The following is a 25,260-nucleotide window of genomic DNA, read 5'->3' on the forward strand; positions in this document are numbered from 1 at the left end:
ATTATGTTAATCTGTAGATGATTCATTTCTATTTGAGTTTGATAGTACTGATAGCAGGACAGACTTGGGAGTCAAGAAGACAAGTTCAAATTATGCTTCAGACACTAGCTAAGTGTCCCTGAATAAGTTTCAGTCTGAATTTCCTCATCTGTCCAATGGGGATAACAATAACAATTATTTCAAAGGATTATGATTATATCTGGAAATATGTATTATAACATGTATATATATATATATATACATACACACATGTATACATTATACATAATATGTAAGACAGATGTGTGTATATATATATATGTATGTATGTATGTGTGTATATGTATATATAGCTTTACAAACCCTTAGGTGCGATATAAATATTAGCTATTACTATCGTACCCAAAGATATAGTTCCATCAGCAGGCAGTACACTCATTTCAAAGTTGGCCAACCCCTTAATTTTTAGTGAGGCCCAGGAAGGGGATATGACTTGACCAAGCAAAATACCTGTTAAAAATTACAGTCAACTTTGTGACTCAAACTATGCAGATATAATCATGGCAGAAAAGCATTTTCCCTACTAAAAATGACACTATGGAATACTGAGATTGAAGGCAGGACCAGATTGAATTTGCCATTTCTTAAGGTTTAATGTGAGATACTAATAGCTAAATTTAAGCAACACTGCTTTTAGATTACCTGGATTTTACCCATTTTCTACAAGAATCATTTATACATAATTAATACTTCAAGAGCATTTCTAATTATACAAAACATATGCATATATTAACATTATCTTATTTCATTGCTCAACTCAGTGATAAGCAATCTGAATTAATCCAGGCTCCATTAACTTGTAATCTATGAGAATTTAGATTGAGAATTTACTTTTCCTACACAAATATTTCCAGACTGTATAAAAGGTCAAAAAACGTCTTGAGAAAAGTAAATAAAATTATCAAACAAGTTTGAAGTATTTAGAACTACTTTAAAAACATCCCTTTGCTCACAACTGAGTTTGCAGTTTCAATAATTATTATGTTTTCTGTACAAGAAGTTCATCTCTACTTGCCAACATTTTCTTTCCCTAGGTTAAGACACTATACAGTTGAAAGTGATACCACATTCTTTTAAAATATGCTAAAAATTCAGAACTTCTAGCAATTATAACTGGATATTTCCCTCAATTTAAGCGAAGTTTTACAGTATCAAGAAATTTTTTAAGGTAGAACACCAAAGCCTTAAAATAGAGACATGTCTAAGATACACATATTGCTAATAAAATTCAATTCAACAAATATTTATTATGTTTAATATGTACGAGGCACTATGTTATCATGTGGGGGTATAGTCACAAAAGAAAATATTCTACATGAATGGAAAAAGTCAGCCTTGGCAAGTAGAAAGATCTACTATTCCTCAAAGACCGGAACAAAAGATAGATTAACCTTGAGAGAGTATTTTTAAGTGTGATAAGTAAATTGATAATGGGTGAACTCCATCTTCTCAGTAAATTTCAAGGCAATGTTGTTTGGGGGACCTTAAGGAGAGAATGTTGAAACAGTCAGGGAACATGAATTATTAAGAGAATAATAGGATCTAGCATCAGTGAAGACTCAAGTTACGATAAGTCAATCCATCAAAGATTAAGTGCCTACCATTTGTAAGGTACTGTTTAGGGCACTAAGTATGACAAAAACGAAATTGTTCCTCACTTTAGTAGAGCTTATATTTTACAGGGTGGTGGTGGAGGCAACATATAAATAAAACTAGAGGAGAAATATAATAGAAATTGAAATAGAGAACACTAAAACTCAGGGGATCAAAGAACATTTCACAGAGGTGATATGTGAAGGAAAATAAGGATGATGAGAGGCAGAAATGAGGGAAGACATACCAGGCATGGGGAAAGACATGCAGTGTTCAGAGACAGGAGATGAAGTATTGAATTTACAAACTACTAGTCCAGTGTGACTGAAATATAAAGCGTGAAGAACAACTATGTGAGATAAGAACAAAAGTAAAATTTGGAGCCTGATTGTGGAGGGGCTTGAAAACTAAACTGAAGAATTTGCATTTCATCCTAGAAACATCAGGGAGCTACTGCAAGATTTTTTAAAAACACACACATACATGCACATGCATGCACATGCGCATGCACGCGCACGCACATACACACACACACACACACAGGCACTGACTTTCTAAGTACAATATGTGAGAGGAATGGTTAGACAACAATTAGTCTGTAAAAGTCCTATAGTTTTTAATGAACTCTAAGTCAAGAGTGGGATACAGTAATTTAAAAAACAAAACAAAACAAAAAACTTGTTCCATTCAGTTCAGAAGACAGAACCAGAGGCAATGGATGAAAGCAGCATGTAGGGAATTTTGGCTTGATGACTTCCTAATGATTTGTGGGATTTTGCTGCTTCAAGAGCTAGAAGGTTTTCCTCTAGAGTCATCGGTGGTGTTTAAGCAAAAATTCTATCACCACTTGACAACTATATCCTAAAGGAGATTCTTTTTCAGCTATGGGCTAGGGGTAAGGAACATGTGGCCTCGAGGCCATATGTGGCCCTCTTAAGTCCTCAAGTGTGGTGGCCCTTTGAATCCAAACTTCATGGAACAAATTCCATTAATAAAAGGATTTGTTCTGTGAAGTCTGGATTCAGTCCAACCTTCTCATTTTACAGATGAGAAAACTAGAACACTTAAAATGTGCCTTAGGTCACATACTTAATAAGTAGCTGAAGCAGGATTTAACCAGGTCTTCCTGACCCCCAAGTCGAATGTTCCATCCTGCCTCTTACAACAGGCACAATGAAACCTGAAGGGCAGAGTAGACTATAGACTGACTAAGGTGGAGACTGTGTGACAAATAGTAGCTCTGGAAAATATTTCCTCATCAGGCAACAGAAATTTTGAATTACAAGGATAAGGAGAGCAGGAAGCAGTAATGTATCAGCTACAGGGTGAAAAAAAAGAGAGCTGATAGAGATTCCTATGCACACTTATCAGCTTCCACAGTTAAATGTTGGAAAACTAGGGTGGAGATGAGGATGGCGTGGAGGAAGCAAAGAATTTTGGCCAGTCATCTAATCTAGTAAAACCCGCAGATCTGATCATCAGTTCTAAGACTAAACATATATTGTGCCAGCTCAGTAGTGTCATCGAGGTTGTGAAGGACCTGTATGATAACCTATACATAATACAATCTGCACCACTCCACCACCTCCAATTACCAGCAGACCTAATATCAGAAAAATGGAGGTCACATGGAGCAAGGTTACTCTTTAACTCAATTTTAAAACTCAAATTTCAACATCACTTACAACCTCTCCTTTGTTCCAGTGTTGGTAGAAGAAGTAATCCTTCTTACCCGCTCTCTACATGTGCCTTGATCCCATTACCCCCCTTCTCCAGAAGTCTACCTTTTTGATCATTTCCCTTCTCCTTAACTTTCTACTGATGAACCAACCACTAGTTCCTTCCCTGGTATCTATAAACATGCCCAGATCTCTGCCTTCACCATTCCTGAATTAGGTTATCCTTCTCAATCTTTTACAGCCTTTCACATCCTCCCTTTCACAGCCAGACCCAGAAAAAAGCAGTCTCCATTCATTGCCTCTACTTCTTTACCTCAAACTTACCTTTCAATCACTTGAAATCTAGTTTTTGTTCCCACTACCAAAGTGAAACTTCTTTCTCCAAAATCACCAATAGCTGCTTCCTTTGCCTTTTCACAATCCTCATCCTTCTTGACATCTGCCGCATTTAACAATGTTGACCCTTCCTTCTAGATACTCTCTCCTCTGTGGGTTTTTGTGGCACTGCTTTCTTAACCTTTTCAATTGATAAAAAGAGAGGGTCATCCCTGTCTCCAATGTGTGGATTTATCCCAGGTATGTGTCCTGGGCCCTCTCCTCTTTTTCTACTTTTACAGTAAACAAACTACTTTTCATCCTGGACCTCCGGAGTCTCACAATCATTCTATTAGCTCTCACAGAGTCCTGAACTCTGCAACACTGAGGAGAATACTGCATCTCTACATATCCTTTTCAGAAGTGGTTGTACAGTCTCTTATATACCCTCATTACATTAGTTGTGGAGAAGAAATACAAATATTTTTTACTCTCTCTTGTGAATTCCAGGTTTTCCCCTTTTGTCCTTCACTAACCTTCCCTCTTTTGAAGTTTACACAATTAAAATTTTCTACTCATCAAAATCATGATAGCTGCAGCATACTTACCTCCAAACCATTCTCCCTTCTTTCTCAAGGAGTTCAGCACCTGTCTTCACCATCTTCCTCTCCCTCTAGCCTTTATATTGGAAGATTTTAATACTTAAGTCACTAAAAATTTCCTAAACTCCTACTCCCTAATTCTTTAATCTCCAGGATCTGCTCTTTCACTCCACCTCAGCTACACACAGGGAATAGTCTATATACCTAATCTTGCCACAACACACATATGTTCTGCTTCCCTAATTAGAAATCCCTTTTTCTGACCATAACCTATTATTTATTCCCAATGGTTCACCACCTTTTCTTAGATCCCTGATCCCATTAAGATCTTTATTCCCTCCATCCCTCAATACTTTACCAGACCATTACCCCTGTTCTGCTTTCAATCTTCCTTTCGAAACTCAATTCAATAGTTAGTAATTTAGACACTGTACTGTCCTCCACTGAATTCTTGTTCCTCTATCCTAGCACCACTTTTCTCTTACTAAACCTTAGCCTTTGATTACTCCCACCATCAGCTTCCTCCATTCATGATCACAAGTTGTTGAACAAAGCTGGAAGAAAAAGGAAGGGAACAAGCATTGATTAAGCAACTACCATGTGCCCTGTACTGTGCTAAGCACTTCACAAATACAGCTCATTGATCCTCACAACAACCTTTAGAGGTAGGTGCTGTAATTATCCCTTTTATAGTTGAGGAAACTGAAGCACATAAAAGTTAAGTGACTTGTTCAGAGGTGCACAGCTGGTAAGTATCTGAGTCCAAATTTGAACTCAGGTCTTCCTGACTCCAGAATGCACCCTGTCCACTGTGTCTCCTAGCTGCCCCTCACAACAATGCCCATTGGATATATTACAAATTTATATTATTCAGCTTCATCTGATACCTCACTGCAACAAGGCAGTCAGTCTTTTAATTCCTCCTTAGCTGATTCCTTAAGAACTCCTTATAGAACCAATTCAGGGGTTATCTCCAGGTATCCAGATCTATATCTTGCCACAGGACTCAGATCACCCCGGAGGAGAGAGTGAGGCTGGATGACCTTGCAAAGCTCTGCCTTATTTAAATCCAATTCACTTGCAAGTCAAGACATCACCCTCAAGAGGTCATTGCTCTTCTTTGAGAACAGGCCAAACAATAGCACCTATTCTAAAAGCTTCCCATCCCTCCTAAAGTTTTGCTCTGCATTTTTGGCCACAGAAACTGCTCCTGGGTTTCTTCAGAATTCTTCATCATGCTCCAATACCTTCTCATGTCCTTCTCCCCAACTTTTCAGCTTTCTTTTGTATGTTCCCTTCTCCCATCAGATTGTAAGCCCTTGAGGGCAGGGACTATCTTTTTATTTGTATTTATATACCCAATGCTTATTAGCACAGCTGCCAGCAAATATAGGTGTTTTAAAAATATTTATTGACTGACAGGTCCTGTCCTCCCTACCCATGCCCCAGGTGAAAAAAAAAAGTGAAGCTATTCAACATAAGCTCCTTTTATGTCCATTCTTCTCGGAGTTTTTGTCTTGGGAACCCCTTTCTCTCTAATAGCTCTTTACTGTGGGAGCTCGTCTATAAACTCATTATTCCAGCCTTACTTCTAAATTGGAAAAGCCCAACTCTGTGCCATTCTGGAACAAATGTCCGGGCCTTATTTGGTTGTGTGTTGCATTCCCTGGGAACAAAGGGTTTTGTTATTCAAGGATCTCAAGGGCAGTTCCAGTCTGGGACCTAAAAACTTTGAGTGAACTCAAGACAGTCTAGTCTAGGACCAAGTCCAATTATTGCTATCCTAGTCCAATTTTTGCAAACCCCTGAGTCCAACTTGAGTTTGGGTAATGCAACTTAGTTCATGTCAGCTACCTGGAAAACTTTATAGGTCTGAAGCAAAAGAACTCCAGGTTTCTCGTTGGTCTGAGTTCCCTGTCCTGGTCACTCAGCTACAGGTCTAAGACCTGGCTAGAGCCTGAATCAATGACAGCTACTGGGTTAGTGCTAGATGTAGCTGCAACTTGCTTCTATTCCTATTCTTGCCCAGTATATAGCCTCAGGTCTTTGACTGCTCTTTGCCCTTGTCCATCCCCTTACTCACCTTGGCTAGAAAAAAATAATTCGTTGAGCTTTCTCCTTGGATTTCCCAACCAATACTTGGTCTGGCATTCTTTCTATGTCTTTGTTGGCAAGTTATACAAGAGAGCTGGGGCTGTACTGCTTCCTCCTGTTCTACCATCTTTGCGGCTCATTTTTTCTAGCCCATTTTTTCTCTGAGTTTCAGCTTCTAATTTTAAGAAAGGATATTTTGCTTCCACAAAAGTTCTTGAAAATCCTAGGCAGTAGGGAGCTTGTGATAAGATAAGCATGCACAACCTGTTCTGTAGGGAAGATCTTGGCCTCCGGGGGAAACTAGAAGGATGAGGGTGTGACAAACAACTCAGAACCTCCCTCACTACCACACCTACTTAATCTGCATAAGGAGGGAATGTAGGGAAATAAAGTGAGGAATTTGACTAACCCTAACTCTACCAGGAAGAACAGAATGGTACAATCTCACTCTGGCTTCTTTATCTGTATAGGTGTACCAGCAAGCACCACACCTACTTCTTCCAGAAAAGCATAAAATTAAACTTATTTCTTTGCCCACTCTGTCTCTGAATTCTTTCAATGAGAATGAGTCTCACATGGGTCTTTCAGAGGGTACTCTGGGACAGGAAGCAATGGGCAGTGGCATCTCATCCCAGGCTAACGACCTTGCCTGAGAAGCCCTGTGATTGCCCCAGCTGTGTTGAGGGGCATATCATGTGGGTTCTACTAAGGGCATGCTACCCTGCCAGGGAAGTCCTGTGATCCCCACAGTAATGTTAAGGGGCATATCACATGGATTCTCTTAAGGGCATGCTACCTGGGAAGCAGTAGACAGTGGAAGCTAGTCCAGGCTAACTCCTAGACCCTGCCTGGGAAGTGATCCCCACAACAACCATGTTTCTCATATTATCACCAACTGCCTGTTGGGTATTTCAAACTGGATTTCTGATACATTTAAAACTCAACACACCTGAAATGGACATTATCTTCCCCTTCCAAAAAAAAACCCAAAATAAACAAAATAAAAAACACCTTTCCTCTTCCAAATTTCCTATTTCTAATGAAGGCAGACAATCCTTCCAGTCTGACTCCTTCTCTCCACTCTCACTGCTACGTTGTTGGAATAACTTTCTAATTCCTCTCCTTGACTCACTTCTCTCACCTCTCCTCCAGTCCATTCTACACACTTGCCAAAATAATTTGCCTTGAGTGCTGATTTGACCATTCGATACGCTTACTCAATCAACTCCAGTATTTTTCTATTGCCGAATATAAACTCTTCTATTTATCTTTTAAAGCCCTACACAACATGGCCCTAACCTACTTTTCCAGTTTCACTGGACATTACTCTCTCCTGCAGCGTAATTCTGCCAGTCTGGCCTTCTCTGTTCCTTATTTTCAATGCACCATCTCCTGTTTCCATCCCTTTGCCCTGGCAGTCCCCCATGACTTGAATGCATCCTCCTTACCTCTGTCTCACAGAGTCCCTCTCTTCCATTAAAATGAAGCCCAGACACCATCCTCTGCATGAATACAGCCCTCCCTCCTTACAATGTACTTAACTCTCAAAGTATTTAACTATTTTGTTTATATAAAAATATACATACAAATATATATCATATATATATTTGTATATAAAATGCATACTTTGTATTTATGCGGTACATTTTATGCACTAGTTATCTCCTCCCAATAGAATGTAAACCCACTGTAAGTAAGGTAATTCTTTGTACTTATATCCCCAATGCCTAGCACAGTAACTGGTAAATAGCTGGCACTTAATATACACTTGTTAATTTATTGATTAATACACTTTCTCCTGGTGATCTCATCAATGCCCAAAGCTATTATCTCTAAGCAGATGACTTTTGAAGCTACAAATCCAGCCCTTATCTTTCTCTTAAATTTAAGCACTGCATCTCCAACTGCCTGCTGATTAACTACATATCTCAAATTCACTACATGCAATATCAAACACATCATCTTTCCTTAAATCTATGCCTTCTAACTTCCCTGAGGTCACCACCATTCTTTCAGTCATCCAGGTCTGCAAGCTAGGAGCCATCTTTAATCCTTCACTCTCTCTCTCACTCACCATAGCTGTGTCTTACTGATTTCATTTCCACAAGAGCTCACATATTCCTCCTCTCTAATACACCATAAAATTGTAATTTAGTCCTTCAACATTGTTCATCTGGACAACTTCAGTAGTGTCTAATTGTTTGAACTCCTTGAATCAAGCTTCTCCCTTTTAATCCATCAATGCAGATATCAACTTGATATTCTTAAGGGAAAACATGTCTGACCATGTTAACTTCTTGGTCAAGAAACTTCAGTGGATCCTTGTTGCTTATAGGAAACATATACACTCCTCTGTCTGGCATTTAAAGTCCTTTATAATCTGATTCCACCTCAGCCTTTAGTTTAGTTAGTTTACTTATTTACTCCATCTTCTATCACCCACACAGAAACATTCTTGTGTTCTTACCATACTGGACTACTTGCTGTTTCATTTACCTGGCAATCCATCTTTCAGCTCCATGCCTTTAAACAAGGTTTTCCTGTGACCCCCTAGCTTCCTTCAAGGTTCAATTCAAGTACTACCTCCCTTTTCTCAATCTCCCCCCAGCTGTTACTATTCCCTGCCCCTAAATTCACTTTTAAGCTGTTAAGACTTTTATAACACCCTGTATCTTATGTCACAGTGCTTACCATATAGTAAGCACTATACAAATGGATAGATAGATAGATAGAGAGATGTATATATGTGTGTATATATATAATATATGCTATGATGAATGAAAGCTCCTTGAGGGTAAAGACTGACTGGTTTTTATACCTGTATCCCCAATATCAAGCAGAAGTTCTTGCCACACGGTGGGTCCTTAAGATATGTTGGTTTAAGTGAACTGAATGCATAGCAAGTGCTTATTTCCTAGTCTCATGGTCTCCAGCAGTACAGATTCCATAGTAACTTTGATATTCTGGGTCTTGAGATTTCTGATGGATATGGAATGCCCTTGGTGAAAGGTCCTCTAAACGGCTTGATTGTGCAGCAAACCCTCTCTAGAAGGCTGCAGATTTTTTTTCTATAGTATCTAACATCAGGGGAATAGCAGCAGAGAAGAAAGATAGTATCCAGGACTAGCAAGAAGTATGTCAGCTTTTCTACATAGACTAATATGTTGGGAAGCAGGAGATGAGGAGCAACTAGCTCTAGAGAGTCAGGGAAATCTCCTAAAACCTGCTAGGTTTATATGAGTGTGAGAAAAACTGATCTAAGAGGGACAGTTTGTTAATAATAAAGCAGGGCATCAGAGAGAGGGAAGAGTAGGGTAGGGGTCTGAGATTCTCCACTTGGTCCTCCTACCCTTCTATATGTAAGCAACACATACTGCTCTGAAGAAGAAAAAAAAGAGAATTATTAGCAAAATCAGAACTCAGTATTGCTCTAATAGCAGTGCTTTCTTTACATATTTCTAGATTTAAGAAGACATCACAAATCCTATGTAAATTTATAGGTAGGTAACACCAAAATATTACACATGCAGTAAACAAAACAAAAAAAGATGAATGAAATTATTTTTCTGGTTCCAAAAAATAGCCTATTAAAGTAGTTTTTGTCTAATAGACAAGGTATAGTTAATACTTCATAAAAAAAAAAAAGCACCTGATTCAACTCTTTTGCTGGTGGAGCTGCTGCATTGAAAAAAGGTGGGTTTCAATGATGAGGGGTTAGTCATCCCTGTAAGCTAAGAAAATGTGTAACAGTCACCTCCAGGCCTTTCCCACCTTCTTACCTATGTCTACTGTGGGAAGAGCTCCAATCACATAAAGGTCTGAGAGGTCTACCCTAAGAGTAATGTGGAAATGGTCTTATAACTACTTTCTTGAGTGTAAAGATATTTTTACTAATTACATCATGCAATTTAAACTTTTTTTTTAATTTTCACATTATTCATATTGTAAAGAATTAGAAGCAATGAGAGGAACCATGAGAAAGAAGAAATAAAAAGAGAGAGTGCAAATAGTATGCTTCCATCTGCATTCAGATAACATAGCTCTTTCTCTGGATATGGACAGCATTTTCCATCATGAATCTTTTGGAGTTGTCTTAGATCCCTGCATTCCTGAGAAGAGCTAAGTCTATTGATTAGTCTTCCCACAATATTGCTGTTACTGTGTACAATGTTCTCCTGGTTCTGCTCACTTCATTCAGCATCAGTTCATTTAACTCTTTCCAGGTGTTTTTAAAGTCCATCTTGTGGAACAATAGTATTCCATTACATTCATATACCAGAACTTGTTCAGCCATTCCCCAATTGATAGGCATCTCCTCAATTTCTAATTGTTGGCCAGCACAAAAAGAACAGCTATAAATATTTTTGTATGTGTGGGCCTTTTTCCCATTTTTATGATCTCTTTGGGATACAGACCTATCAGTGGTACTGCTGGGTCAAAGAATATGCACTATTTATAAAAAGAGCTATAAAGTTCTTTGGGCATAGTTCCAGCAATTTAAATTTTTAAGAATTCCAATTTGTTATCTGGTCAGGTTCAACATGGGATCTTCAAAGTTTAAAAAGTGCTGGCACTGAACAAAGTTAAAATCCTACAAAGTCTAAACAGTTCTGTTTGTCTATTTAAAGCTCTGTTGGAACAGGTAAGTAAAAGAATTTAATACACTGACCCTAGCCCCTACTTGGGGAGAGAGGGAGATTACCTACTGAAAGGCTTCCAAATGTAATGTGTTAACTCAAGATGTATTCCAGACATTCCAAGACATGACTATATGATTCTGCCATAAACCCAAATCACTTATATTGCTATTATTTTTATTCATGTCTGACTCTGCATGACCCTATTTGGAGTTTTCTTGGCAGAGATACTGGAGTGGCTTGCCATTTTCTTCTCCAGCTCATATTACAGATGAAGAAATTGAGGAAAACAGGGTTAAATTACTTGTCCAAGGTCACACAGCTGGTGTCTAAGGCCAGATTTGAACTCAGGAAGATGAGTCTTTCTGACTCTAGGCCCAACACTCTACCCACTGTACTAGTTAGTTGCCCAAATCACTTCTCCATAATTTCAATTCTTTTGGTATGGAAAAGAGAATACTGCTACTGAAACTGGGGTAAGTAATGCCAAGTATAAAAGTTGAAATTGCTCTTCTACATATAAGGAGAAGTGATGCATCTAAAAGACATTTAACAATAACCTAGTTCCTAATTTTTTTTTTTACTTTTAGATTCATACTCATTGTACCATATACCTGATTGTGAAAGACAAGAAATGGTGAGTTATCTTAACCACTGCTACTACGCTAAATGTGTATACAACAAGTTGAAAATGATTCCATGGCAAGTCAGGTGATCATTAGGACAGCTCTGAATATGATTTTCTAAATACTTACAAGCCTCTGCTATATGATCAGGAAGTAACTAGTGTACCAAAATTACCTCTGCCCAAAAAAAAAACCTCCTCAGGAACCTTTAATAATTTCTTAATTAATGTTTACAGGCTTATTACTCATTGAGTAGTGAAATACATGGAGAACTTTAAATGCTAAGCCAAAAAGTTTATATTTTATCTCAGAAACAAGGTAAATTACTTCAAGCTTTTCAAGTAGGAAATTAATATAGTCAGAAATTTGATTTAGGAATATTATTTTGGCAGCTATGTAGAAGATATATTAGAGAAAGTAAAGATTAGAGGCATGATTGATTAGGATTATCCTGTGTTGCTCCAGAAAAGACAAAGAGGGCCTAGGGAGGCTGTTGTGCAAATGGAAAGAAGGAGATTGAAAGACAGTGCAGAAGTAGAATCCACAAGACTTTTTAACTAATAGGATGGGGGTTGGGCAGAGGAAGGGAAAAATAAAGAACGATTCCAGGATAGTAAAACTGAGTGACCGGGAAGACACTGGTGTCCTAAATCAAAATAAGGAAGCTCATCTGGTATAAATGACTCACCTTGTTTCCCAAAAGTGTTCCTTTGTTCTAAAATGGAGTATCTTTCTTAGATACATATTCTCAGATACATACTTAAATTGTTCAGTAAAAATGGGCATTTATTATTCTGTACATTAATCACTCAAATAAGTATTGCTAGGTCCACACAAACACAGGGAGAAGGAAAAGAAATCAGTTTCCTCCCTACCACATGGATGAAACATATAGAATCTCAGCTCTGTATTGAATAAACAGCTATAAGTTTCACTTTTGGCAAAAATGAAGATTTAGCTATAAATCTCGAGCTAACTGAATCTGGTTCCCATTCATACATAGTAATCACACTGAAATAATGTCTCTTCTTCTCAAGATAAGATGGCTCATAGCATGTATCTCAAGTAAATTAACACACAATTCAAAATGCTCTTCTAGGGAATTATAAAATATTTTTTCTAGGTTACCATTATTAATTTGTCTTTTTTACATCTCACATGTTCCCCAGGAAATGCCAACAAATTAAAAAGTTACAACCAGACTTATTTCAGCATAGACTACTATACCCATTATTGTATATTAGTTTCACAAAAATGCTAAGACAATGAAAGGAGAACACTGACCACTAATATCTAGTTACAGTCAAGTGACAAACTGATCTTTTCTCATCCAAATATCCTACTATACTTCCCATAATAACCACTTCATGGGATAAGGGAATAACTTGATTGAGGGGAGGAAAGAGAGAATGTCCAAATTAATTTTCTAATTTCTTAAGAAGGGAGAAAATAGTCACAAATCCACTAGAAGTTTATCTGAAAACCACCAAGTATTATTAAGAAATATATCAGTCCATTTTTTAATAATTTTTGGCTACTACCAATTGGCCATAAAAGCCCTTTATTATATTTATTTCTGGGCACTGAGGGAGGGAGAGGGACAATGAGAGAAAATAGATAGTATATCACTCTCAAACTGTGTAGAATCTGATATGATTATCATCAACTACACATTTTGATATGACTGTAAAAGCTAGGTAAACAGGGCAACCTTGAGGAAATAAATCTAGTCAGCAAGGCCGGTTTAAGGCTAAATTTACTGGCAGCAAGAAGAACATGGTTCCACAGAAACCATTTCTGCAGTTGCTGTTAACCCTTGCCCTGCACCTAACCTGCTCTTCCATGCTTTCCTAGCTCTTAACTTGTCTCAGTGAAACACTGCTCTTCTCTCAAGAGGTCACCATCATGGTCAACACCCATTCATGACAAGTGGTAGAACCTTAAGTCTGACACACATTAAGGAGTCCAGCCAAAATTACTTCATGTATAAACAATTACACATGCAAGCATATGTGACAAGGCACTTGTCATATATAAGCTTGTCTGGGTCAAAATATTGCAATACACCTTTAAAATAAACAGTTTGTTAGGCACTATATTTACAATAAACATATCCTTCACTTAGAATATAACTACAACAGAAACAGCATTACTGCCCCATCAAATTTCACCACCTAATGGATTAAAGTACCAAAAGTAATTATGGGCATCACCTACTTTAACTGCCATTATTTGCCCACTTGGTTTGTGGACCATTTTGTTGACAGAACCATAAGCTCCTCGTCCAATTTCTCCAAGGTCTTTCAAGTCCTCTGCAGTGAAATCCCAGTGCTGTTCGGGGGAGATCTTCAGTTTTCCTGATGATTCAATGCTGTGTGTTCTCAGTCTCTCTCTGTTAAAATATTGGGAAGCAATTTTTCCACATTTTAAATAAGTTTTAACTTTTTCTTTTTGGTAGCACTGAATAAATGTGTGGGAATGCTTGGTTTCTCAAAAGCTACTGAAACATTCTGACCTCCAGGTTTTAAAAATATGAATAAATTTTAGAAGAACTGTATTTATATTTGCAGTTAACTTTCATGTCTCCTCTGCTCAAGCACAAAATTCTTTTTCTGCTTCTGATAAAATTAATTCTACAAGCTAGTTTACGCTTCCAATTACTGAGTTATTTTCTAACTTAACAAAGCTAAATCATCAAATGCCTGCAAGAATTTTCAGATCTGCAGAATCTCAGAAGATGGAAAATCTCCCTTTCGGAGAGCATTATTACCCTGCTATATAGTACCCTAGAGATTCTATTTAATGCCAAGAAAAATGCACAAAATCCTAAGCATATGCAGAGCCAACTGACCTTACCAGAACAACTGTCATTTACTTAATTTAAATAAAGTGTTACATTCCTTCTTCAATTAATGAAGAGAATACATATAGACAGAAAGTAGGCAAGTGGCAGACAAAAAATACGCCACAGGAGAGTGTCCTGTCACTACAATTTCCTATTAAAGCAACAAAGCTGACTATAAAATTCCAACCTGGAGATTAAGGGTAAATTGAATTTTAAAAAGTGAACAGTGCAGCTATGTGCTGGTAAAAAGATAAAATTAATGAAAAATATTGTAACATGCACAGATGTACAAAAGTAAGCACAAAAACATTCTCCTTTAACAAGCCAGTAGAACAACCTATATCAAACCAAGGATATACCAACAATCTCCTATCTAGTATTTAGCCCAAAACATCACTATTTATTCCCTATTTAAAAAAACCCAAAACATTTTTGTTAAGATGCCAAGACACATGAATGAAAGAAATTTAATCTTATAGTACCAATGAAAAGGTTTCCTTTCTTCTCCAAAGTTTTAAGAATGTTTCACCTGAAACCTTTCTTTTTTGGTCACTACTTTGTTCTCCTTGGACTTCTAACTTTAAAAGTATTACTCGAGTCCCATTCTAACGTAATGAGACTATTTCACCTACTATAAGTAAGTATCCGAATTGAAAGTTTTAAGTTTGAAAGGCACCCCCCAAAAATAAAAACAAAATCAGTGAGCAGAGCAGCATTTTTATTAACTAGCTCCCCAATGGCTATACATACCTTCTAGCACCTGGAACCCTCAAAAATTCAAAAGTTACAATCAGAGGCTGAGTAGATTTTACACACAGATGGTCCAAACATCAACACTCAAAAACTGCCTACATGAAACATTCAGACAAAAGAGGAAAAAAATACAAGACACCTTGAAAGTTTTTATTTTTTATCAATTACCATCATCAGGGGAGATTCAAAAGGGCAGAAAATCCATAGGGACAAATCTAGTTCAGAAACATCTACGAGGAACAAACTCCACTTCCCAGAAGGATTAAATTATTACCTACACCACCACCCCACTTCATCCCCACCAAAATATGTGTATATATTATTTTGTCCTTTTGCTTTCTATTTACAGTCTTTCAACCTACAGAATCTGCCATTTGGAGGTACAGACTGGACTTGTGATTTCACTGCTTTAGGGAACTCTCAGTGAAAAATTTCCTATACTAATGCAGTTTAACATCTTTTCTGAAACTTCAGGTCTTGCATACTTGCCCAAGGAACACACAGCCAGTATAGATCGGAGACAGAACTTGAACCCAGGTCTGCTGGCTTTCAGGCCAGCTCTCTTTCCATTATGCCATGCTGCCTCTGAAAGTAACCTCTCTCTGTCACTTTGAACTAGGGAGAAATTTAATCTCTAATCAACCAAGCAATACAAGGGAAAATTTCAGAATCACAGAATCTCTGAGCTCAAAGGAGTATTAGAGGCAATTCAACTCATCTGTGAACAAAGAATCTTTTCTGAAATATATATATCAAAAATGGCCACCCAGACTTTCCATGAAAACCTTTACGTTATGGGGAATGCCATCTCACTACACAGAGTAGTTCACCTTTCTTTAGATTCCCTTAATGATTAGGAATTTATTTCACAGCATCAAGACTTTACCCACTGTATCTTGTATTGTCTTCAATAGACAACTAGCACAAGTCTAAGCCCTCCTTTCGTATGTGAGAGTCCTTCTGATGCTTAAAGATAGTTATCATGTGACCTGATCCTATGTTCCAAGTCTTATCTTCCTCAGTTTCTTTAAAGAATCTCACAAAGCACAATCTCAAACCCTCTTGCCATCCTTGTCACATTCCTATAGAAACTTCAGACTATTAATATTCTTAAAATGTTATGCCCAGAACTAAGGACAATAGTCTAAAGATAGTGTGAGTAAAGGAGGGTATAGGAAGAATGTACTCAACCAAATCCCTACACCTAGACTACCTGTCTTACAAAGGGCTAAGGTTACAGGAGCTCTTTTTGACTACTACATCACACTATTGACTCATATTAAAATAGTCCATTAAAAATTCCCTCTTCACTCATCATGTTTACATGAAGTTACTTTTCTCAACCTAAATATAAGATTTTACATTTATCCCAACTAATTTCATCTTTCCAGATTAGGCTCTGTATTTAACACATTTACACTCATTTTGGCCAGTGAGTACAAAACACTTCCTCTCGGTTCCAGGCAGTTTCTCTAGATGTTTGTCCTTCACAGCTGGAATGCTTTCCCTCCTCATTTCCACTCTGGCTCCTGTTTTCTCTCCTCCCCTCTCAAATTCCAACTAAAATCTTTTCCAACCTCTCATTACTTTCTTTTTTGTCCTGTCTACAGGTTTGTACCTATTTGTTTGCTTGTTATTCTCTCCCATTACATTGTGGGATCTTTGAGGGCAGAGACTGTTTTTTGTTTCTTTTCTGTATCCCCAGCACTTAGCATAGTGCCTGGCACGCAGTTAGTGCTTAATAAATGCTCATTAGTCTGAATGATGGACAAATCCAATATGTTAGCTATGCTTGCTGGCTTTGTTATCAGCCAATATTTTGTCAAGCATTCAATCTATGTCTTTCTTCAAGTCACTGACAAAAAATGTTCAACACAAGCTTCAGGATACATCAAGTTATTACTCAATGTGTGTCTGGCCATTCAATCAGTTCACAAATACACTCACATGTACTTAAGCATTTCCATCTTGTCTACAAAAATGGAATAAGCAAATTGATCAAATACTTCATTAGAATCTCCACAAATTGTAGTATAGAATTCCCTTCATTTTAGTAATCTTGTCAAAAAATGAAATCTGGTTAGCATGGCCTGTTCCTAATTGCCCCCTTTCATTTATTTAGAGACAGAAGGACCTCTAAGGGTCATCAAGTCCAACCACCTTCTCTTACAGATAGGACTAAAGCCCAGAAAGATCATACAAGATCATACAAGTGACTAAGGTAACAAAAATCCAAATACAAAGACCCACAACCAGAAATCCAGTGCTCTTTCTAGTATACCACACTGTTCCTGAATAATTTATTGTAAATACTAAGAATAATTCATTTGATCTATTGTCAGTTATCAAACAGTTTTCTTATGCCTTCTTCAATATAACTCAAAAAGTCCTTTTTTATTGACCTTAGTTTTTCACACAAGTCTATGTTTATCAATCAACCAATATTTACAAAGCATATACTATGTGGAGCCACAGTGCTCAGCACTGGGGGTACAAAAGGTAAAGGTGAAACAGGTTTTGTCCTCAAGGAGTTTGTATTATAATGGGGAAGATAGCTTGGGTTGCTGTGTGAATTTACACTCTTGGGGAAGAGGAAATACTAACAGCAGGTGCTAAGAACGAATGTAGTGCAGACATAAGTGCAGCCAGTGAAGAGAACAGAGACAGGAAATGAAGATATGTGTATGAAGGACAGTGTAGAACAGTAAACCTGTACTGCTAAGGTGTGGAGAGGGAATACATTATGTAAGAAGACAGATAGGGGCCAGGATGAGAACAGAAGAATTTGTATACACGTATATGTATACACACATGCACATGCGCACACACACAGACACACACACTTCTAAAAAATATCCTAAAGTCAGTGTGGTATGGAGAACTGGTGTCAAAACCTCTGACAGATACTAGCTTACTGTGACCTTGGACAAGACACAATTTCTCAGTAATCTAGGCAACTGTCTGGAGGGTGCCAACCTGAATTAGTGGAGGGAGTTTCCTCACAACCAAGTTTCCTGTATCAGTGAAATCAAAAGCCTAATTCCTTACCATAGAAGGAATAAGGCTCCACTGAAGTTTGTTGTTTTGTTTTGTTTTGGGTGGGAGAAGTTAGGGGGGAGGACATGGAACACGAGAATGTATTGGAATGGGGAGAGACTTGAAACAGAGAGAATGGGAGGCTTCTGCAAGAGTCCATGTAGGAAGGGATGTGGGCCTGAATCAATATGTTGGTTGTGGGAGGTAAAAACAGGACAGATACAAGAGATGTTAGACAACAGGGTTTGCCACCTAATTGGACATGGGGGTGAGTAAGAGGGAGTAAGGCACCATGAGAAAGTTGGCAAGAACAAGAATGTTCAAGAAATCTGGTTTTAGGGAAAAATAATATTCTATTGTAAACATTCTAAGTTTGAGATGGTTAAGGAACCTCCACTTCAAATGTTCCATGTACAATGGGTGATCCAAAATTAGAACTCAGGAGAGAGATTCTGGCTGGTTAGAGAGATTCAGAAGTCATCAGCATAGAGTTAATTAAAATCAAAGAAGTCATTGAGGTCATTTAATGAGAGTATATAAAGAAAAAAGTTCCCAGGCCATCATTTGGAGAAATGCTCTGAACACTACATTTATAGGACCATGCCACTTATGTATTCATTCTCCATTGGCTGATTTTATTTATACCTTCTATACGTCTTTCTCTTTTTTTCTTGGGGGAGTACTGCCTAAACACCTAAATTATCATTTATAGTCTCTCTGAACATCAACTCAAATTTTTCCTAATTATCAAAATTGTTTCTCTTTATCTCTTGAAAGTCTGATCTCTCCTGGGATTACCTCCCGACAGTATTTTTGAACATGGAATTCTACCTATCCTTCCTTTGAAATCTTTGAAATATGCTCTCCTAAAATAAGAGCAAAGCTTTCCTTTCCTTTATTACAAATTCTAAGACAGAGTGATGATCATTTCTAACCAAGGTTCGATCATCCCCAAACTAGTAACTAGTTCCTTCTTGTTGGTGAGAATAAGGTCCTGAATATAAGTCTCCTCTGCATTTTAAAGAATGAAATTATTACTAAAGTTTGTTTTTTTTTAAATTAGAAATTCTGCTTTACAAGAGAATGTTCTATAATAGATTTGTCTAGATCAGGGGTGGGGAATATGAGAAACAAAAGAAGGAATTTTGTTTTCACTGGATTAAAAACTACTCCCAACTTTTCAGGAGTGATAACAAGATGTAAGTCAGAGGTTCTAATCAGAGCTGTGACCTAGCAGAACCAGGCTTCTAATTAAGTAAAAGGTCAGAAGCTTGCATATATGCTTAAGGAACTGTTTAATATTATCCAACACACTCCCAGGGCAGAGCAAGATAATTTAAATGCACATGATGAGGCAGGGGAAACATATCAAGAAAGATAACATGAAGTGGGCAGTTCTGGAGGTTGTATCTAGCAAGGGGAGAAATTTGAATCAGGAACAGAAAATAAATAGCCTTGCATTTCTCTGAGCAAATGTGCTCCTTTAGGGAGTTACTCATTCACAAGGAATGTAAAATAGAATGAGAACTTTCCTGGCTTCAGAATGAGCATTTTCTTTCTAGAGCAAACATGTTTCTCACAGGAATCTGTAGCCCTGAGGCCACTTGTAGCCTTCTAGATCCCTGGGTATCACCTTTTGACTGAGTCCAAGTTTTACAAAACAAATCCTGTTATTAAGGGGATTTGTCCTGTGAAGTTTAGATTCAGTCAAAGGGCTGCATCTGAGGAAATAGAGGGCTACATGTGACCTCGAGGCTGCAGGTTCCTCACACCTGGTCTAGATAATTGACATCAATATTACTACTCTACCTTGCCCCACTGCTACATTTTTCATCTGTTTCTCAGTCTTCATTTATTTTTCTCTGTCTACTTTTTTCTGGTACTCTGTAATATCTTCCAATGATAACCTCTGTTTCCACCTCTATTGGTTCTACTAAATTCTAAATTCTCCTCCTCTTTAGTTCTGAGATTTCTTTGCATGAATAGGTCCTCTTAATATATGATGCTTCTTTGCTTGAATTATCTTCTTTCTTTTGAATAAGGTATAGCCACCCAGAGTCATATTCTAATCAAGAGTCTCATTTCTACTAGGTCTCAATGATAACTATGAGGTCAAATTTACTTTCCTACATTAAGTTCAACTTACCTTTTATTTATGTATATTGAATCCGAAGAAATGAGATTTTTGCTGGCTCCTTTCTTGGATTTTGTTGTCCATGCATACTGAACAACTATACTGCTATTCCTCTCCCAACATTATAGTTACTCTCTTTGGAACAGAAGTTGGTAGATATGTACAGGCAACATTTCCGTTTCTTTTCAGTTGAAAGTCATTTTGATTAGATTTATAACAATCTATACAAATACCTTCTTACCAGCCTTGTTAGTTGTACTCTATCCCCAGCTAGGAGCCTGCTATTTTTATATAGTTAAGTGACAGAAGAGAAATCCAGTTCCTGTTTTCAAGATATGAATTCCAAAACAAGCTTTCCATTGTTACTTTACACAAATTTGCAAATTCAACTTTATGTAAAAAATCCTTAAAGACTAGTTGAGGATAATATTGCATGCTATCATCAGATATACCAAGAAAAAAAGTCATTGTCCCCTTAATAAAAAGAATTGTTCTGTAACACTTGGACTCAGTCAAAAGGCCACACCCAAGGACCTAGAAGTCCACATATGACCTCAAGGACAGTTTCCCTACCCCTGGTCTAAACATCTCTCCATAGCTTCCCAAAAAAAGTTGTGAAGCCAACTACCAATGCACCAAGGCTAGGTGCAGTGAGTGGTGAAGGGGCAACATACAGCTGCTGTGCACACTTTATCAATAACTTTACTTTTCATTTCAGAATTATTTATGATCATGGTATAGTATTTAATATGTCTGCATTTTAGCACATTTTATGACTTGTGCAAAAATATCATTTTTAGTATGTAAAGACATGATAATATATAGGGTAAGTCAGTGGGAAGGGAGAAATTCACATTATATAAAAATCATTTCATGTAAAAGTCTATAGCAAGTCCACTAACATAAAGCAAAAACTGCCTATATTCCAGAAGGCAAAAGATGTAGGCTTACAATTAAGAATAACTTAATCAGCAAAACTGAGTATAAGCCTATAGGGGAAATTGACTTTTAATGAAACAAAGAACTTCCAAGCATTCCTGAAGAAAACACCAGAGCTGCATAGAAATTTTGAATTCCAAACAAAGAAGTCAAGAGAAACATAAAAAGGTAAACATGAATGAACAATCACAAGGGACTAAACAAACTCAGACTGATTACACTGCAATATGGTGAGATAATATATGTATCCCCTCCGAAATTAATCATCAAGAGCCATACATACATACATATACAGAGTACAGAAATATATTTTGCTCAACAGAGAAATAGGAGGAAACAGGCAGAAAAGCGAAAGGGAAAGTTGAAAGAAGGTCAATTAAGGGAGGGATTAGTCTTAAGCAAAACAAACTCTAGGGATATTTAGAAAAATATTACAAAAATATTTATAGCTCTTTTTACAATAGCACAGAATTAGAAACAGGAGGTGTCATCAGTTGGGGAATAGCTGAACAAGTTATAGTTATGCTGTGCTGTAATAAGTAAAAGACATGATTTCAGAGAATCCTAGGGAGACATGAATGACCTAGTGCAGTGGGATAAAAATCAGGAGAACATATTAGGCAATGACCACAATATTATTTTAAAAAGCTAACTTTGAAAGACTTAGGAATTCTGAAGAGCATAATGATCAAACATGAATCTAGAGGATTCATGATGAAAAATACTACCCACCTCCTGAAAAAGGATGAAGGACTGAATGTAGTCCTTTTTTGTGACACTGCTAAATTTATCTGATTGGATTATACATGTTTGTAACAGGGTTTTGCTTTTCTTTTTCAACCTAGGGCTGGGGCTCAGGGGTTGGGAGGAAGAGAAGACAGATTTTTGCTAATTGTAAAAACATATATGAAAAGTCAACAGACAACATAGGAAAGCAAAAGAACCTTGAAAAAATGTGTTTTCTTATATACTTAGAAAAGCAAGCTATTCAATAAGATTCATAACTTCATGTCCAGTTCTTTTTTTATGTTCTAGTTTGTATGCAGAAATTCTCATTTCTCTTAATGTTGGTTAAGTTCTGAATTTAAAAAAAAAAAATCTCTTTACAGCCAATTTTGATGGCTATTAAAATTAGTTTTATAAGTTAATTACATATTATTTAAAACAGGGGCTTCAAATATGCTTTTTAAAATAGATCTCTTGCTTTTATTTGTGATGAAATGGATCTACAGTCATTTAGATACAGTATGCAGTTAAGTAGCCCAGCAGATAGAGCATAATACACAGAGACCAGAATACCTTTGAATACTAGCTGGGTGACCCTGGACAAGTCACAACCTGTCAGCCTCAGAGCAGATAGGTGCTGCTGCGGATAGAGAAATGGGCTTGGAGTCAAGAAGACCTGAGTTCAAATCATGCCTCAGACACTTACTAGCTGTTGTCACTCTGGGCAGGTCACTTAACTTTTATCTCCCTCACCTTCATCAATTGTAATAGAAGAATAAAAATATGACCTACTTCACAGAGTTTGTGTGAAGATCAAATGAGATGATACTGGCACTGTGATTAGCACAGAATAGGCACTTAATAAATACTATAATGAAGTCTTCCCTGATCTCTCCACAGGGAAAGTTTTCTTCCTTCCAGCTCACACAGCACTGTCTTTATGACTCTTTTCCACTTATCTTCTATTTTTTTAGAATAGTTATTTGTGTATGTCTTATAAAGCACAATCTTTTAAAAATCATGATTTCTTCCCCAGGAGCTACTGCAGTGCACTTCATAAAATAGCTATTAAATAAATTTGCTGCATTTAATTAAATTGATCTTGCTTAATAATATTTTGCTTAGCCATTTAAAAATTTTAGGGCCTCAAAATAATTTTAAGACTACATGTTGCCCTGAGGAACTACTTAGTTGTAAATTCAAACTTCAGCAAAAAGAATTACTTCATTATCAACAACAGACTTTTGCTAAGTTCTTTTGTAAACTATAACATCAGAAGAAAGGACTAAACGTGTGGGACGAAATCAGATGGGAGATGACAATCAGACTGATTGATTTCTGTAACTGAACTGGTTTGATGAATTTGGCATCCTATGGCTATGCCCTTCATGTAACCTTTTAAGAGTTTATTAAGTCAGTTTTAAAAGGGCAAGGTATATGAAAGCTTGGAAAATGCAGGCAGTTTTTAAAATCCCATGTCATGAAGTATCTCTAAAAAAAAAAAATGACTAAAATTGGGTATCAATTACCTTTTTCAGAAGTAACAGTTAATGTTGTACAATAACAGCAACACTGTGTAATGATCAGCTATGCTTGACTTAGCTCTTCTCAGCAATCCAAAATGATCTAAGACAATTCCAAAAGACTCATGATGGAAAATGCTGTCGACATCCAGAAAAAGAATTGATGGAGTCTGAATGCAGATCAAAGCATACCATTTTCACTATCGTTTTTTGTTTGTTTTTTTCCTTTTGCTCTGTTTCTTCCTTTACAACACAACTAATGTGGAAATATGTTTTACATGACTGCATGTGTATAACTCATCAGACTGCCTAAGACCTTGGGGAGTGGGAAGGGAAGGAAGAAAAATGTGGAACTCAAAATCTTATAAAAAGTGTTTAAGTTTAAGTGTAAAAGTGTTTATAGTCTTTACATGTAAATTTGGAAAAAATAAAATATTATTTAAAAGAGAAGTTACTAGCTTCCTAGTAGAAATGTATCTAACATATATACTATATGTCACTTTAGAACCCTGGGTGTTTTGTATGTGACAAAATAATGACTGGAGAACACCACCAGGATGGTTATAATAATCCCTAAGGACCAGCCTCTTCAGAAATATTCTTCAGAATAGAACTACAAAGGTACACCACACCCAGAGAAAGAAAAGAGGCTGTCGTAAGACGGATACACCTTTTAAGAATGTGACAAATTATGAAAAACTACAAACATATGTAATGGGAGAAAAATCACTGTGTCTTCAGTTCTATTTTGTTTCTCCAAATTTTTTTTAACATTTTGCTTTTATGCTTGATTAATAAAAAATATCTTATATTCAATTGTTGAAACTGTCCATTTCTCCTTCAGAATGAAAAATTCTTTAGAATAAAGAATATTATCTTATCAGCATAGTCACAAATGTAAGCCATTCCCTGTTTTCCCTTCCCTGCATTTCTGTATATATTTGAACTGAAAATATGTGAAAATGACGTAAAGAATGGAGAGGCCTTCACTATGGGCATATATATGTCTATGAGGTCTGAAAGCATATCTTAGTTGTACTTTGGATAGGGTTCCTAGATGTCAAAAATAGCAAGGCTCAGGCCCTAACATCCCAGCCCCTAAATTGGTTCCATAACCTGTGTCATACCAGATACGGTCCTTTTAGGCACTATAGGTCACATGACTCCAAAACCTGATCCTTCTTCCTTCCCCCTAAGACCTTACTAGCCTCTTCAGACTTCAAAAACAGGAACCTAGGAAATTACAGGCAAAGAAAAGAATCAAACCAGTTTATCAATAAGCAAAAATGAATTAATTAACAGATAAATAAAAAATAAATTTACTTCTCAGACTATACACAGGATTCTGGATATCACACAGACTTTTAATAAATTGAATAATTTCTGAATAAATACCCAGTTCCAAATAAAGTCCATGAAGACATACCTCATTATGCCAAAATGAAAAATGGTAAAAATAATTAAAGAATTTAAAAACCAGGTTTCTTGAATAATACTTTCTTGACTAAGCACTATTAGAAATGTTTGTTCTGCTATTTCCTATTGTTATACATTTAATCATACTAAAGTTAAATGTCAATCTGGAGAGAAATATAATGAGCCCTGTTTTAAACACAGTGAGACTGAAAAATCTATGGGGCTTCTAGTTTGAAATGTCCAACAGACAGTTGGTAATTCATGACTTAAGCTCAGGAGAAAAACTAGGGCTAGATCAGGGGT

General features: G+C 36.9%; 1 protein-coding gene across 9 annotated transcripts in view; it reads right to left on the reverse strand.

The window, feature by feature from the left end:
• Window positions 1-25,260, reverse strand: part of MAP2K4 (mitogen-activated protein kinase kinase 4) — a 202,584-nt gene that overhangs the window by 92,159 nt on the left and 85,165 nt on the right. For all 9 annotated transcript variants that reach the window (XR_011974941.1, XM_072645058.1, XM_072645057.1 and 6 more), the window contains one exon: window positions 13,803-13,977. Coding sequence is in view for 8 of the 9 variants with exons in the window: in XM_072645058.1 (XP_072501159.1) it covers window positions 13,803-13,977 (175 nt within the window). In the remaining variant the exon portion in view is untranslated. The remainder of the gene's footprint in view (window positions 1-13,802; window positions 13,978-25,260) is intronic.

The sequence above is a fragment of the Notamacropus eugenii genome, chromosome 2 (assembly GCF_028372415.1).
Source record: "Notamacropus eugenii isolate mMacEug1 chromosome 2, mMacEug1.pri_v2, whole genome shotgun sequence".
Lineage (NCBI taxonomy): Eukaryota > Metazoa > Chordata > Mammalia > Diprotodontia > Macropodidae > Notamacropus > Notamacropus eugenii.